The sequence below is a fragment of the Cervus canadensis genome, chromosome 33 (genome assembly GCF_019320065.1).
Source record: "Cervus canadensis isolate Bull #8, Minnesota chromosome 33, ASM1932006v1, whole genome shotgun sequence".
Taxonomy (NCBI): Eukaryota; Metazoa; Chordata; class Mammalia; order Artiodactyla; family Cervidae; genus Cervus; species Cervus canadensis.
The window spans coordinates 17160235-17178580 of record NC_057418.1 but is presented as its reverse complement, the minus strand read 5'-3'; the positions used below and the strand labels follow the sequence as shown (position 1 = coordinate 17178580).

Below are 18346 nucleotides of genomic sequence, written 5' to 3'. Positions count from 1 at the left end.
GTGAAAGGTGAATATGTGAAAATAAAATAACCCAAAATGAAAATGGTTATATTAGAGTAGTAAAATTATGGCTAATATTTTGCCCTTTATTTTATAAGATGTGCAATAAATTATTTTCTTTTAAAAATTATGCTTTTAAGAAAAGACTGCCAAAAGGAATCAAGTTCATTTATAATGGAACAAATTACTATTTTTGAACAGCATTATTAAGAATTTCAAATGTGTTTTAGAAGCAAACTTTTCGTATCTACAGCAATCATAAAACTTTTCCATTATGTTTTATATCAATGAGAATCTAGATTTACTTATAAAATGCAATTCAGGACATCTCTGAAGCTAGAGTTACTTATAAAATTAACATGACAACATAGTTACCAAATGAGAGACTTCACATGTTTATGCCACTCCCTGTTTGGTAGGGATCTTAACTCATCTAGTTTTTTTTTTCTTCCCTATGTTTATAGCAACTTTATTCACAATTGTTTCAAACTGGAAAAAACTCAATTATCTATCTACTGGAGAATGGGCAGAAAAATTGCATGTCAATATAATGGAACATTACTCAGCAATAAAGAGGAAGAAAATCTTTTAAGAAAAATGTTTTTATAGCCACCATGCTGTATATTATATCCCCAAAACTTATTTATCTTATAACTAGAAGTCTGTATCTTTTGACTGCCTTCACCCATTTCTGCCAATCTCTTCCCTCACTTCTGACAACCACCAATCTGTTCTCTTTATAGGTGTCAAATTTCTACACAATAGTGAGACCCAAGCACTGGGAGAATCTAGTGGTACTCAGCGCAAGAGGGTAAAATAATAAGCTATATTTTAAAATCTACCTCAACAATCAAAGATATTCCAAATCTTTTCCTCTCATAAAAAAATCTTTCCCACTCTTGTTTTAAATAATTTAGGCAGTATCAAGACAGGAAGAAGGTAACCTCTTAACTGACTACAATATTAAGGCACAAAGAAGTATGATGGTATTGATAAATTTTCTTACAACTTCAAGCATGTTATTTCCAGCTCTTGAAGAAAGATTGTTGCTTACGTTTCTGTCAGCTTTACCTTTATTAAAGATTCAGCTATATAAAGTAGAAATATCTTCAAAATATATTTCTTTTTTTTTAAAAAAAAGGGATTATAGAGAGATAAAGAGGAAAAAGGAACACTCATACCAAAGGACCTTTATTTCTGGGTATTTTCATTCACTCAGCATTCAATAAATATTGACTTAGCATCTAGAGAGCCAGAAGTAGACAAAGACACAATAGAAAATGAATAATTGAATGATTATAAATGCTATGGAAAAAGAGAAAAGCAGATGGGAATTAGAGAGTTTAGGAGTATTGGGATGGGAATTACAATTCAAGTAGAGAAGTCCAGGCTTCATTAAGAAGGTGCCATAGAGCAAACATTTGAAAGCAGTGAATTAACCACATAAATATCAGGGAAAAGGCATTCCAGGCATAGAAGTCAGCATGGAGCTGTGGCTGAAGGCACAGCATGGCTGAAATTAGCATGTAAGAGAAAAACTAGTAAAATGAGGCGAGCAAGGTGTAGTGGAGGTAGGTCAGATCATGCAGGGTTTGGAAGACCATTATCAGAACTGTAGCTTTCATTCTGAATGAGACAGGAAGTCACTAGAGACTTCTGACTGATTTGAATATGAACACTCTGGCTGTTGTGCTGAGAACAACAGAGATGTACTTGGAGCGCTGAACAACTGCCAAGAAGTAGACAGATTCAAATTCTATGTTCTGAACATACAGCCAACAAGATTTCCAAAAGATTTCCAACAAGAGTAACAGACTGAGTATGCAAGAAAGGCAGGATTGAAGGTGATTATTTTTTTAGCTAGCAGTCAGAATAGAATTCTATCAACTGAAATGAGGGAGACTGGTTAGATCAAGTTTTGAGGGGCAGGTTCAGGAATTCAGCTCGGACATACTAATTTGGAGATGTCTGTTAGATTCCCAGATGGGAGGTGGTATGAAAACATATAACATTTGAGAGTGACCATATAGATGACACGTAAAACTCATCAGGAGGTCAGACAAATGAACGAACTCATTAGGAGTTCAGGAAGGAATGAATATAGAGAAGCTGGCATGGCCTGAAACACGATGCATCTCAATTTTAGAAGGCTGGGGAAAGAAGGAGCAACTAGCAAAGGAAACTGAGAAGGAGCTACAAAGTAAGGTGAAAAGAAAATCATGATATAGTAGTATCTTAGGAGCCAGGTAGAGAGACAGAAGTACTGTTCGTGAGCCAACAGGAGAGAACCAAAAATGTCACAAGTCCGCCAACATTAACAAACAGAGACGTAAGTTACGATGAGGGACATATAACTCAAGAGTCGGGGCTCAGGGTGGCTTACTTGAGAAAAGAGATGCTTGTGGTAAGTTTAAGAGGCTTTTGTTCCTGTAAAAGTGTTATTTTATGTATGTCAAAACATACATTAATGTTTTCCTTTTGGATGCAAGCAGCTCTGGCTATAAAATTTGCAGAGCCCAGTGTAAAGTGAAATTGCAAGGCCCCTTTTCCAAATATTACTAAGAATTTCAAGATGGAGGCAGCAGAGCATTAAATCAAGTGCAGAGCCCTTCAAAGAACAGAACCTTATGTGATGGTGACTGCATGGGACACACACCCATGACACAAGGCATCTCAACTATAGTAAATAGAAGTATTGCTGGTATAGCAGGCTTTCTGAGCTTCTGGTTTCAAAAAAGCACTTAACTGCTCACTAGAGAATGCAAGCAGAAAAAAAAAAAATGATACAAACATAAGGAGAATCTGTTAGAATGTAATTTACTTTTCTCCCCAACTTGCTTTCAAAGCTAAATCAGCATATATGGATCTGAAGTCATTATAGTATGACAGCAAAAAAGGGCAGAAGAGTCGTTAAATTTGATAGCACTAATAAAATGACATGAAAAAAGGCAAAGAAAACAAGCTTACTTGTCATTGGTATGCAGACAATTTTTCTTTTTTTTAAAGAATCTCCATAGTGTTTTAAGAGTTTTGGTTAACATCCCTGAATGAACATTTAATATATAAATTCATTTTGGTTCCACCCCATTGACATAAAAAAAATGATGCTTGAATCAGAAGACTAAGTATGAATGCTAAAACTAAGATAGGAATCCTCAAGCTTCTCACAGTAATAAAACAGTAGTCTTTCCTACATTTAAAAAATATGTGCATATATAAATGTATCCCTTCACCTAGCAAATATATTTAGTGTTTACTATTACCAGGCACACTATTAGGTCCTACACTTGTGTTGTCTCTCCTTCAGCCCTGTCCTAAATATAATCAGAAAGAGAATGAGCAACATCTCTTGCTCTGTTGCATACCCCAAGTCATGCCCTGGTCAGTTTGGAGGATTTTCCCTCCAAGAGTTTTGATAACACTCTTTAGTGAATTTTTATTCCAAGGTCTCTTTCCAGCTCAAAAGCTACATACTTGCTCTATGGAGCTTTTCCAATCTTCTCAAGTACAAACAGCCTTGATTCATCTGTATCTTCCTGGCTGCACACACATACTCACATGACAGCACTTTTGATATCTACAGTAGTCACTTGTTTTTGAGCCTGTTTCTGTCCTTAGATGATGAAGTCTGTGACAGCAAAAACAGTCTTAGGACCTGAGGCATGCTCAGCACCTAGCAAGGAATGTAGCAAACATCAGGTGCAACTTGGAAGTTTCCTGAAGGAATAAATGAACTGTTATCCCTCAGCTAAATATGACCAGAGGCAGTTCACTAGGAAAGGGCTGAATGAAAGGGAGAACCGTATTGCTTGGTTTCACGGACCTTAACTTGCCTACAACTGTGGTCGACTCTTCAATTTCACCACTAGGCAGTGATAAGTATTAGGTTGCTTCGCCTTTCCCTCTAAACTTAGATATTCTATGACCCTTTGAGGTGAGGTTCTCAATACCCATGTCAGGCTTGGGAGGCAAGTCAACTGCAGTCAGCTGAATGGGTGGGTAGGTGCAGACTCACTTACAGAACTGCTGTTTTTTAGGTCTTTCACACAGTCTTTGTTTACAGACCTTAGATGGCTGTGCTTTTGATAAAAAGGAAGTCAATACAGGTGGCAAAGGCTGAAGGGGAACTTGGGAAATAATTTAATCAATTTTAGAAAAAGACTGACTTTTCACATTAGGTAACATTATAACAGAGCAAGACCTTGAAATTACAGGTTTTCAGGCAAAGAGTAGCAAGGAGAATAACATATTTAATAGGGAGAATAACCATACACACACACACACTCAATTTAAAGGTGGCATGTTATTGTTTTAAAGACAAAGTTCAAATTTGTTATTTTAATGAGTAAACTTGCAAATATATCTTGGCAATTCAGTTTAAGGCCCAAATGTCCTGATATTTATATAACGAGGTTTGAATATAGGAATTAAATTGAATTAAGCAAAGGACAGAGTAGCCCTGAAGGAATGGAAAAACTCATAAGATCTTGCACCTGAATCATACACTTTCAATTATTCTTGGCGATTTCCTTCTCTAAAATCAAACATTCATTATATTGCAGAAAGAGCATTAGAGCTCTGATAACTGCCCCTATATAACTTAATATATACATTGTTATGAAAATGAAGTGCAAATAGCAAAAACTGAATCTGCAATTTTATCCCAATCTTCAAGTATCTGACTGAAGTAATATCATAGCATTACAAATGAATGCTATATATATTATAGGTGTTTTCTAAGTAATTGCTGATTGAACAATAATCTCACACTTTTGAAAGTGAAACTACATATAAGGGACTTTATTTCTCAAAAAACTTTTAAAATTATACTAAGTAGAAAAATTAAACTTTATCAATTTATTCTAAAAGTCGTTAGAAATATTATATATTTTATAGTAGTAATTTATTTCAACATTGAAGGGGATTAACTTGTACCTGCATGAGAAAAAAAAGATAATATGATTGCATTGTTTGCCAAACAGAAACCTAAAATGTTTAGAGCGTGATTTCTGCTTAATGTAACAGGTTGACCCTAGATTGTAATGGGAGGCTAGTTCTGCTGGACAGTAAATAACAGATATTAATATGATTTTATTTAATTAGCTAAAACAACTCATACAGCCTATGACAGTTTTAAACAAAATAAAAATTATCAAAACTATCAAGACAGATTCTCAGCAGTTATGGGAGATGAGACCAGCCACCACTTACTGAGTATTTACTGTGGACCAGGTGCCATGCCAAACACTTTACCATCAAGGCACTTTGACTTATGATTATGATTTAACAAGTTGGCCTATGATGGGCTGTTAAAACATTGAACAAAGTATTTATTAGAATTATTGCTGAAAAAAAAAAACACAAAGAATTATTGCTGAAAATCTATCAGTGTTCTAAGTCACTGGTTAAAACATCCAAGAAAGTATAGATATTTAATTAAGGGTTCAAAATATATTGATGTTTCATAATATCAGTTCCTGGGACATTTACATAACAGAAGGAAAAGATGCCAATCCATGAGTCATGCATTTCCCTGTATAAGACAGATTTTTGAGCTGAGCCTTTGCTATGGGGCTTTCTGCTTGCTCATTGCCTAGGACTGCTACATTTTTCCAGAAGCATCAACCCTACTAGCTTCTTTGCTTTTCTGCTTTGTTTCTGATCCACAGAATGTTTGTTGTATTTTGGAGCCCAATTTTGCCATGTTTAATTTTTCTGTTTTTTACATTTTATCTGTAATTGTTAGCCATTTGAGTAGATGAGGTGCTTTGAAATATGACCTTACAGTATCATTCTAACTGAAGTCTCAGAGCCATCACCTAAATATTTAAATGTATATTTCTTCTGGATACAGTCACAAGCATAGAGCATTTAGGTATAAGAATAACTAAAATATGTTACTGAAGTAGTGGCTGTGTCTTACTGCCCTCTGTATATTCAGCATCAATTTCAACATATAAGTCATTCTGTGAATAGTGGAGGTGGACAGATTGATGGATGGATGGATGGATGGATGGATGGATAGAAGGATGGATGATGAAGTGACTAGCACTGCCATTATCAAAGAACAGTTATAAAAAAGTGTCATTAAATCACTGATATACATGTAAAGTACTAGAGTATAAAAATATATGTGGGACGCAGAAAACTTTGAGAATATATGAGTTCCCATAAATCAACCTCTTTGTATCTGAGGTGACTGAATACATACATCTGAGATAAGACAGTCTCTTACCATCTGCAACATTGAAAGTAGACTGGACCCAGGGTAAAGAGATGTACATATAAAATAATGCATATTTTATATTTTACGCATTTGTGTTCTTTTACTTACAAGCACTCAAATATTGCCTTTCAAGGTAATTAGATTCATGGTTAAATATATATAATTTGCCTATTACCTTTAAATAAGTTAATTAAAGGCAGTGTACGCACATTAGTTTTATGGGTTTGGCCTTTCCATGATAAGTTGTATCTTTAGTATGAACAAGAAATAAATCACCTTCCAGTTTCTAAGCTCATATCTTATCCCATATAAATTCTCAAAAATACTGTTGTTTCAATGGCTTCATCCAATTTTTTGAGGAGTCTAAGTTTGCTTAAGGAACCAATAGGCTAAAACAATAAGTGTAGGTTATGATATTAAAACTTAGAGCACTCAGACATAATGAATCTGAGGAAAAATACAAAATGTAGACACAGAGCAACTAATATTAAAAATATACTATAAAATATAAGCTTACGTCCTAGTTTAAAGAATAACTACAACATCTGATGCTTTACTTACTATTTGTACCCTGCTACATGGTCAAATATAGTGATGATTAGACAATATGCCCCAAAGCATATCCCCAAGCTGGGATTACAGGGCTTGTGTGTGTGTGTTGGGGTGGGGGGAGGGGTGGTAACTGAAACCAGGTCTACCTAAGACCATGTGCTAGGTTCAATAACTCTGTATAGTCAGGTCCAACATAAGGTGTCTCAGAATAGAGAATAATACACCACTATCCAAGTGAGATGAGCCAAAGAAAGTTTTCGGTGAACTTGAATACATATACTGCTGAGGATATGGGTTAAATCATCAGATGCCTACTTATAATTATTTTCTCCAAATTCTTATAAATCTTTGACATCATATTTTGACCTTATTGGAAGAAATTTTGAGTCACCTAACAGTTTTTTGCATGTAGTGACTCTACATCCACCTAAGGTACTGAGACACAGGTTTGTTTTTCACTTTGTATATAATAATGCCACTGGAAATTTTAATGTAAAACTTAAGTGCTAATTAAGTGTAACACCAGCACAGGTGGTTATTTGGGGCATCTGGCGGATGTGTATTTTTGTCTTGTCCATAACGTAACATATGGTGTCACTTTCTAAATTGATTTTTAAAAGACTTCTGTGCAATGACATTCAAGACTTGCATTTATGCGATCATATCTCCTGGAATAATTAACAAATCAGAGTAAATTTCTTTGTCTCTTACTTAAAAAAATCCATCTAGTAATCTCTAGATATTCTAAATGAGCACGCAGAGATTATATCAAATTTATTCAGCTTCTCTAAATAGTACTGTGTGATTCAAAATAAAGTAATTCAGACAGCCACCTACAAAATGAGTGTGAGTTTGAAATCAAATACAAGATCTCCCCTCTTTCTAAGGGAACATTTCAGAGAATAAAATATCTTGCCTAATAGTAATATCAAACCACTCAATGGTTGAATTTCATTGTTCTAGCTAGGCAAGTCAAAAGGCAAGAGTTCTTTGAAGTTAAAAAGATTTTTTAAACTTTATTATGACAATTAAAGACCTAAAATAGCAAGTCGGTAAAATATATATATGGAGAGAGAGTTTTTAATAATAGGAAAAAACTAAGAGACTAAATGCTAAATTTAATGCTAAGCATATCTGTAAAAAATTAATTTAAAAATTATTTTGTGTTATGTTTAAAGCTACACCATAATGTTATAATTGAAGAGAACTCTACAACTCATTAAGGAAAAAAAACTGGTAATAAATGTGTATATGAACTGAAACCATGCATAGATTATAACCAAGGGACCAAAGTTGGGGGTTCGAGAAATGGGTGACTAGGCAGACAACCAGAGATCTGGGACAGCAATATGCAGTTCACAGCTGAGCTACAAACCTCGTTGGCCATGATTTCTCACAGCACAGAGAAGACAGAGGAACTCCAAGGTGGAGAAGGACAAACGTAAGTTCCCCCTGACTGCCAGGCCCATGTCTGTTTTCTGTACCAGTGTCCTTCTACTGTGTTACAAACTGCCAGATGCACATGAAGTAAATGTTAAGTATTTGCTAGAAGTGAAGGAAGGAGGAAGGCAAACTCAGATATGAGATCATATGCTTCTTATAAATAAGGCGACTGGACTAAATTATTTCTTGGGTTCCTTTCAGTCCTAACAATTGATAATCCTAAGTTGTACACACACACACACACACACACAATTTCCTTGATAAAAAGCATCTGAAGGCCAGGGGAAAAGATATCTCCAAGTACCCAGGAAAGAAAAATCTTGCCTGAAACATAGAGCTACCACGGGTACATCCAAATGGATTTTGATTTTAAGAAAAGACTGAGGAGAGAACTCTGGCAAGGCTGAGGTTTGGACTTGGACTATTCTATGCCTATAGCTGACAAAGTTCAGTAAGAAAAGTAAACTAATATTACATGTAGGTGTCATATCTTTAAATATTGCCTTGTTTGTACTAACACACGGTGATTCACCCTCCTTGTAATAATTTATGTCAATTAGAAACATTACTCTTGGCAGTTAGGAAAGAAGGTTACTTTTGACCAAATGTGACAGTGTAGACAGGGCTTTTAAAGAGCTAACCAAATTTAAATACGGCCATTCATTAGGATAAGCCCTAATCCAGTATAACAGGGGTCCTAATAAAAGGAGGGCATTTTGACCAGTTTTAAGACACAAATACCCACAAAGTGGACATCATGTAAAGACAAAGGGAGAAGACAACCATCTACAACCCAAGGAGAGGGGCCTCAGAAGAAATCCACCCTGCTTGCATCTTGATTTCAGACTTCTAGACTCTAGAAAGATGAGAAAATAAATTTCTGATGTTTAAAACACCTATTTAGGAACTTTGCTATGGTGGACCTAGCAAACTAATACATCGCCACAAACGTCACTCTAAAATCTACTGCCTAAGTTATTTCTCCTAACATCTCCACCTCAGTTCTTAAAGTAAAATATGAAGTTTTCATCAAAACATTAATAATATATAATGTTAAGAGAACTTGTAGTTTTGGATCATTGATAAATTTAGAAGGTAGACTATGATAAAACATGCTCTACAATCTAGAATCAACATGAACCTGTACAAAGGAAAAATCATTTCCTACCTCAAGATTTCAGTTTTAATCAAAATGGTAGTGCAGTCACAAACACATTTTATTCCTTAACAAAAACAATTCTATTAGAAGAGCTTTGTATTATTTCATTTCATCACTAATACCTGAATCTTCAAAATGGGTATATGAATAATCAATAGTAGACAAAGCTGAAAAAAGTAAGGAGACATTGATTTTTTAAATCAGTAATTTTTAACTCTTCTATCATTATTATTACAATTATCTTCCTTTTTATCTCAATCTTAGAGCTATTTCTATACTATATTCTCTTTTCAAGTACAAAGAGAAAATTTACCCAAATGGTAACTTGAATAACCTGATCACAAGCATTTGAAATATAATAAATTTCAGGATCTTATCATTTTGCATTGAAGCAACTTATAACATAGAGGACATCTTCCTTTAGAAGAAGCATATGTTAGTGTTCGTCATTTTTTAAAATGGGAACAGAGTTCTAACATCACAGTAAAATGCACAGATTTAGAATAAGAACTTGTGTTGCATGTGAAGAGTAAAACAATATAACAAAACAAGGTGATATGCAATACATGAGAAAATGGGTATAAGGAGATATAAAATAAATGAATGGAAAGTTAATGAGGCAAACAATTTAAATAATTCAAGGACATAAGAGTCAATGTGTCACTTGATAATATTCAGTATATCTGCTTTTCAAAGTAAAAGTACAAATTTGCATAGAGATAGATATTTGAACAGAACAGAAATGCAACAAAGAGTTTAAAATCAAACCAATAAAAAAAGAGAAAGAAAACCCCACAAACCTGTAAAATCGTTTTAAATACAATGGGCTTCATTCAAGTCCTTACTTTTCTCCACTATCATTTAGTAACACAAAATAGTTTGTAATTCTTTATGACTCTGTAACTTGTCTAAGGTTAACTTAGAGTAAATATTTCCTCAATATAATATATTAACATTTTAAAATCTATAAGGAATAGATAAATTTCATGATCGGCTAAGAATAATATTAAGCTTTAGATACCTGAAAGATTTGAAAAACTATTCAGTTAAATATGAAGAGAAAACTTAATCTGAAACAAAAAGGAGCAAGGCATGCAATTTCAATAAGATGCCTAAATACTAGTAATTAGAAACAGAGGGAGGAAAAAAAAATCCTGTCATAATTGGTTCCACTAACATATTTATCTTATTTGGAATATTCGCTTCACAAAATAAAAATGAACAAAGAAAGGTACCCACTGTATGTGGTCAACTTACTTTACAATGATCATATTGGAGTTGTAAGGCTGGGACATCCCCTCCAATAGGCATTTGTTTCTTAAGCTCTTCATCTTTCATATTCAGCCATTTGATCAGTTCTTCTAAAGACGTCAGCAATCTGTTCCATTTCTCAGCACTGGCCTCCAAATGAGCCCTGTTGAGAGATAACACTGACCACATTTAGACATTTGAAATGCATCTGAAAAATTATATTCCCTCCTTTGACCTAATAATCTTGTATAACCAACTAATGCTCACATCTAAGAAAGAGACTGACACTTTATAAAAAGAATATATATTTCCTGTAAGAAATAGTTCTTTTGAATAATCTAGACTAGTCAGGATGTGTTTGCAATATTTGTCAAAAGTTAAAACATACACTTCCATGCCACAAAGGCATCTGTGAGGCTTTCAAGAAGAATGTCCATGATATAATGCAAAATTAAGCAAGTTTCAATAGTTTATGTATAGTGTATATACATATTCAAATGTAACTTTTTTCATTTCTTCTATCTATATACAAAGAGAGGGATACAAGAAATTATATGTATATAAAATGTTTAGAAAGACACATAACAGATGTAGTTACTACGGACAGCAAAATAACCACTTAATTTTTATATATTTTGGTACTAATTGAGTATATGCAACAGGCTTATGTGATTTTTCTTTCCAAAAAAGCTAATTTTCAGAGGGATTACTAACGTCTTAATTTCTCTCATAGTGAAATAAGCTACTGAAAGCAGAATATCACCAATATTTATCTCAGAATATTGAAAAACAATAAGACATTACTTGGACAGAACACTATTTGGTTTATGGATGACTGACGTCCAGTGACATACATCCACTGTGCAAAGAAAATAATTGATCAAAAACCATTGATTGAAGTATTTATACTCTGAATCAAAGATAAGGTCTTTGTTTCAGTAAAAATTTCTGTTTTTAACACAAAGTACCTTCAGATTCTTAAATTGTGAACTTATAATTAGGGAACTTTATTTAGGAAATATATTTTTATGTGATGAATATTTAAATAAGAGAAAAACCTTTGAAAATAGAAGTGTAAACAAAAGACAAATTTGCTAGTTACTCCTGTTAGAACCTTGGAGAAAGTCCAGTTATACAGCCTCAAGCCCACACCACATGGGTTTAAAAGGATGAATCAGTCAAAAGCAATACAAAAGACTCAAGGAATCAGTGTTTCCTCATTCTTGCAGCAGACAGACCATGAACGTGGACTTACAAGCTAAACTGCATGAAATGGAATTACCTTGACTGTCCATGACCTTTCAGAAAGAGAGAGGCAAGGCTAATGGAGACAGACATAAGCCTTGTTACATAACAGCTTCCAAAGACTAAAGATTTACAATAGATAAAGATGACTCATTTGGGGGCAAACCCAGGTACATGAAACCTCTGTTCACCAGGCTTCACATCCTTTCATACACAACTTTTACCATAACACTGGCTTATGGTCCACACTTCCACAAAACTGCTGCTTTACTGAATAGTATGAAACAAATCAACCAAGCACAACTACTGTCTCTCAGACTAAGATTCCTTTGTGAATCCTCCCTTTTGGGAAAGGAAATCTGAACCTTTGTCTCAAAGCTAATAATAGCTTGCTCTAGAAAAAAGCAAATCACATTAGGTGATCTCAGCAGTGGATACTGAACAACATCATAAGTCTTGTTTAAAAGTTCATAATGTTTTCAGAAGAACAACTACGGATCTCTGATTTCTAGTTCATCTCTAATTCCTAACACAATGGCCACAGTCTATCACCCAATATTCTTGGATAAAAGAAAAAAAAAAGGTAGTTCTGCCATCTCTAAAATACCAATATCTGCATTCAGTCAAACACAAAAGACCAACTGTCCTGCAATCTATTTATAGTTCCATTGTCAGCTGGTTAATATAAAACAAACTCTTCAAACAACAAAATTCTATGTCTTATAAAACCAAGATATGAAATATTTTTTAAAAAATTATAAATACAGAAAGAAATTTGACATCTTATAATTTAAAATTTTATCTTATTCTCTTGTATTTAAACTCTTTTCTGTTCATTCTACGGGTGCTAAGATTGACCTCACATTACAAACTTGCACTGTAATGAGATCCCAGTTCTGTTCTGAGGGCCAACTTTTCTGTGTTCACATTGATTAATTTTAAGCCAAATATGTAATTACCTATCCCTGATAAATACTAATTTTATCTGGCACAGAACAGAACTAAATAATTTCAATTATGAAAGTGAAAGTCACTCAGTCATGTCCAACTCTTTGCAACCCCATGAACTATACAGTCCATGGAATTCTCTAGACCAGAATACTGGAGTGGGTAGCCTTTCCATTCTCCAGGAGATCTTCCCAACCCAGGGATTGAACCCAGGTGTCCCACATTGCAGGTGGATTCTTTACCAGCTGAGCTACAAGGTAAGCCCAAGAACACTGGAGTGGATAGCCTATCCCTTCTCCAGCAAATCTCCCCAACCCAAGAATCAAACCAGGGTCTCCTGCATTGCAGGCAGATTCTTTAGCAACTGAGCTATCAGGGAAGATATTAACTGATATTCTCTCTGCCAGTTACAAAGCATTTTGTCAAGTATATTTGCCAGTTGGTGCAATTTCTTTCCAATATTTTTAAATCCAGCTAAATAAATAAATAACAGATAAATAAATAACAGCTAGAAATCAGAAGTCCTTAGTCAATCAATAAATGCTTGAGTGTTTTGAGTGTCTTTGTGTGCAAAACACTTATGCACATACCCTGACCTCTTTATTTTAGATTATTTGATCCTGCATCTTCAATGTCTATAGTTTAATGCTTTAATCAATAACCAAACCAGACATTACATCCCTTTGAAACCCAGTTACATACTCATTGTACTGAAGAGCATGCAAAAGTCTTTTCCACTGCAATTAACTTTCTGACTGCACAGGGATAATGAAATTGATCACTGAAATCTATGGCATACAGGACCTGAATAACTCTTTTAAAAGATGGAGGAAATACATTTTTAAGAGAGATACTGAAGTAACTTTGAAATAAATAAAGATAACATTTGTGTATGTGCCTCTCAGACTCTTTCCTTTTCCATAATAAAAAACAAGCTGATCTGACAGAATCTTTGCCTGGAAAATCTGTTCTGGTTATTCTCTGATAGATTATAAATATGTGTTTAGTGGATTACTACCATATGTCCAAATAAATGTATGCTTCTGTAGTAGCCTTCAGTGTCCTAGTTTCAATTTAATTCTTTCATCTTTCAAGATGAAAGCCTTTTCTTGGGCACTGGGTTGAATGGTTTACAAAAAGAAACCTTACATTTGTGTTTGGTGTAGTTGTACTTCTTTAATTTTACTTTAAACATTCTGAAGCTTGTATTTTCCCAAGACTACAGATAACCAGTCATCAATCATGCTTTCAGAATCATCACTTAAAACATTTCTTTATCCCACACATATCTGCGGGCACTCACATTTTGGATAATAGACTTATTACACCCTCACCTGCTTCAGTTCATTCTTTGGGTACCTAACATGTGCAAAGCAACAGATACTTTCATTGTGCTATTAACTCAGAGTGATGTCTACTACAGAAAATGCTTCTTCTACTACAGAAAGTTACTTCTTCTAGGTTGAATCACTTATTTTACAACTCAGTAAACAATTTTAAGTGATCAGTTATTTTTGAAACTATAACATGAAAACATGTTAGAAGGTAAATAATCATTAAAAAAGGTACCTCATCATTTAAATATAGCATAAAAGGAACTATGGACAAAACTATGTATTAATATATATTCTAAACCACTTATTCTAAACCCAAAAAGCTATTTATTATGTTTCTCAAAGAAGTATTTATTCCTTTTCCCAACATACAGATACAACAAAGAAAGAAATAAACAGTATAAGAGGGACATCTATTAAAATAAAATACAGTTTTCTATTTTTTTCAATAAAAGCAAACATCTATGGAGCACTTGCTCTGATATCAGGCACTACACTGTTTCAGAAATATAAAGTTCTAGGGTCAAGTTAGGAGAAAGAGAAGTAAACCAAATATACTCTGAGATAGGAACCGTAAGAACTCTCTGCAGCAACAGCTCAGAGAAGGAAGAAATTTGCTCAAGAAGCCGTGGTGAGAATTTGGAATATTCATACTTAGTTCCAAACCCTTTATACTATGTTGCTTTCATCAGGAGAACACTCAAGAGGGCAGATAGAAACTGCCCAGATATATATGTAGACAAGGAAAGATACATTTGGAAAGTAGTAGGTCTGCCAAAGAATTTGATGATTCAGATTAAGTGGAGTAAAGATATACTATCCCTTATTGTGTAAAGAAGGAATCGTGCTTGTGTTTGTGCTCACTTGCTCAGTTCCATCCGACTCTTTGCAACCCTATGGACTGTACCCACCAGGCTCCTCTGTCCATGGGATTCCCCAGGCAAGAATCCTGGAGTGGGTTGTCATTTCCTACTTCAAGGGATCTTCCAAACCCAGGAATCGAACCCACGTACCTCATGTCTCCTGCACTGGCAGGCGGATTCTTTACCACTGGTCACCAGGGAAGGCACAAAATTAAATATCCACTTTGGCATTCTTACTACACATAAACTTTTATTTCGTGGTAAAACCCACAGATTATAAATTGAGTTATAATGAAAAAAAAAACCAACCCTTCATTAGTGCAAAAATCACCAGTAACATTAAATGTAAGTTACTCCTGCTCCCAGAAAAGGAATTAAGACTGACTACGAGAAAAAAGTGGCGTTCTCAGAACTCAGACTGTTCTGAAAAGAACACCAGAGCTGTGCTTCCAACATTGTAGCCACCAGCAACATGTGGCTATTTCAGTTTAAAGCTTAAGGGGGACTTCCTTGGTGATCCAGTGGCTAAGACTCTGAGCTCCCAGCACAGGGGGCCCAGGCTCGATCCCTGATTAGGGAACTAGATCCCATATGCCGCAACTAAGAGTTCTCATGCTGCAACTAAAGATCCTGCATGCTGCCACTAAGAAAAGAAAGAAAGAAAAGGAAAAAAAATTCCATGTGCCACAATTAAGACCCAGTGCTGTCAAGGAGTCAAATAAGTATTAAATCTTAAGGTAACTAAAATAAATAAAATGGGGAATTCGGTTCACCAGTTGCACTTGCCACATTGGAAAGTTGCTCAACTTTCCACACATAGCTGATGGCTACTGTAGAGAACGTGTCCATCACTGCAGAAAGTTCTACAGAAAAGCACTCAGCCAGAGGGAAAAATAAATAAAGCTGCAGAATCTTCTTCTATGAGATTTGAGAGAAGAAAATTTTAGTAGTTTTACAACATGGCTAGCAAAATCAACTAGCTTAAGTTAAAAGTGGTGTCGATGACACTGCAAAAGTGTGGTAACATCAGATGTAATGATGATGTTAAAGGTTAATCTTCTCTAAGGGCTTTAAAAAAGGTGCTCTCAATCTTTAGGAGGCTCATAAAGGGAAGGGAAGATAGAATTTTATCTTTGAACTCTGTTTTCATTAGATTTGACAATTTCACTGGCCTTTGAAACCATATGTTAATAAGGATCCATATTAAACATCATTAAGCTGATAAGTGAGGATTTAATTAACGTAATTCTAAATGACACAAATGTAACATAAAAGTTTAAGCTGTGGCATTCACATTACTGAATTTATTAGTAATTTCCAATTCACATTTTTTCCCGGAGGTAAAATATTGAATACACCATCAAAGTTCTTAACCACCTATCTTCTAGCTCAAGTTTCAAGTTACTAGATAATTTTATATCCATCTAAGTGGAATATATATTTGTAAACATTGTTTTTTGATTGCAAAAGAATAGTTGGCAAATTAGATGTCACTATTTTAAAGGTATAGTTGAAGTTATCTCCAAAGACTTGAAAATAATATTTAAGATATTAACCCAAGGCGTTGAGCCACATATAATTCCATAGTTCTAATGACCACATCGTGGTCAAAGGAGGTAATATCAAGCATTTCTTATAGGCATGTGGAATGTTCAATAAATATTGACTGTCATGATCTTTGACAGATATTCTCTTTTCTAAAAATGACGATAAATTGCAGCAAATACTTTCTGCCATGACAATATTGACTTCAGCACAATTACAAAACAATTTGAAAAAAGAATGTACAGAAAGGACACCTATCTGATAGCCTTATTTTCAGAAAAGAATGAGGCAAGGCTGCATATCACAAAGGAGATTTGGAGAGGTTTTGGGAGCTAAAGAGGAATTAAAATCTTCAAAAGTTAGAGATAGTGGTGAATATGATAGAAAATCATTCAGAATCACAATACCAATTCTAAGTAGAAACTGTCAAATTATAGTTAAAGAAATTTTGACTGATTTTCACTTTCCACTGCAACACTAGGGAGTCCAGAATTTAGATCAGGGGATAGGGAAGGTGTAGTTGACAGAGCAGCAGAGGCTGGAAAAGCAGACAGGAAGTTCAAGGAGGACAGTAATTTCAAAGTCCTGATGTTACTGAAATGGCTTATCATGAAATCCAAGCTCAGTAGCAGGGGCTGATGAAGTCTGAAAAGAGGAAAGATTTTAGCAACTAAAGATAAGGAGAAAGATGGACAAGTTGGGGAAGAAGAAGGAAAAATAAAAAGAAAGCTAGAAATTCCACAGTTGAAAATATTGGCAGATGTGCATTTTTAAACAATCTAGATGAAATATTGTAGATTCACTATATATACAGATTAAAATGATAAAGTTGGAGGACAATATATGGTAGGATGGTCCTGGTATATAAGAAGCTAACGGAGAAAGGTCCCCTTCATAAAATTCATAACTTTCATGTGAAAGACATTTGTTTTACTGATGATGTTCTAAACAAATCCTGATTTGCTACAACAGAGGGTTCTTCTGCAACTAACATGGTAAAATCAATGGCACTCAGATGCTCATGGCCTGATGGGATGTAATAAAATAAAATGTGTGTTTTGAAAACAATTTGCTCTTGCTCTCTTAAGACTGATCATCCCAGGGATGCCAAGAAAACATGGGGTGTTAACTGAGTCCCAGGCATGGCCAGATCTATGGGGCTTAGAAACAAAATGGGAATAAAAGCATTTACAGATAAAGTAAAAAGCAACAGAAGTCAAAATATAGCAAGTTATCAAGAGAGATATCAATACCAAGGATGACAGTTGAAGAAAGGATGGAGAATAAAAAGGAAGTCAGATGCTCAAATCAATGAGTGAAGTAGAAGAGTGCCCTCCAGATCAGGAAGAAGCAGGAATAAGACAGTGAGAGGGTAGAATAATGGATGTATTGATTTCTAAGGACAAGTTGTTGAGAGGTGCAAAAGCAATGCTTAAGAAACCAATGAGGCTGCCAACCTTCTCTCTTATCCCTGGGCAGGAGGGCTCTTGTTCAGCCAGTGTCTGCTGGCGCCATATTGAGAGTTTATGACTGGTATTCTAATTGTTTGCTGTCCACAGTAGTTGTTATATATTAGATTCTTCTTGTTGACTGCTGGTGAGGAAAATGGGAAAACTGAACTCTATTAGAGTGTTTTAAGTAAAGCAGGCAATTAAGAGGACAACGCTCAACTTTGGAGAAAAGTGATGAGAGAGTTTACAGAAATACAGAGGAGAATGGGCCAGTGCAAGGGTAGATGATACTTTAAAAGGAATGAGAATCAAGAACACAGAAACAAATT

At 34.7% G+C, this 18346-nt stretch overlaps 1 protein-coding gene across 8 annotated transcripts in view; it reads right to left on the bottom strand.

The window, feature by feature from the left end:
* The window catches only part of UTRN (utrophin), a 538889-nt gene that overhangs the window by 134229 nt on the left and 386314 nt on the right, over positions 1–18346 (bottom strand). For all 8 annotated transcript variants that reach the window (XM_043457450.1, XM_043457448.1, XM_043457451.1 and 5 more), the window contains one exon: positions 10638–10794. In XM_043457450.1, the coding sequence (XP_043313385.1) occupies positions 10638–10794 (157 nt within the window). The remainder of the gene's footprint in view (positions 1–10637; positions 10795–18346) is intronic.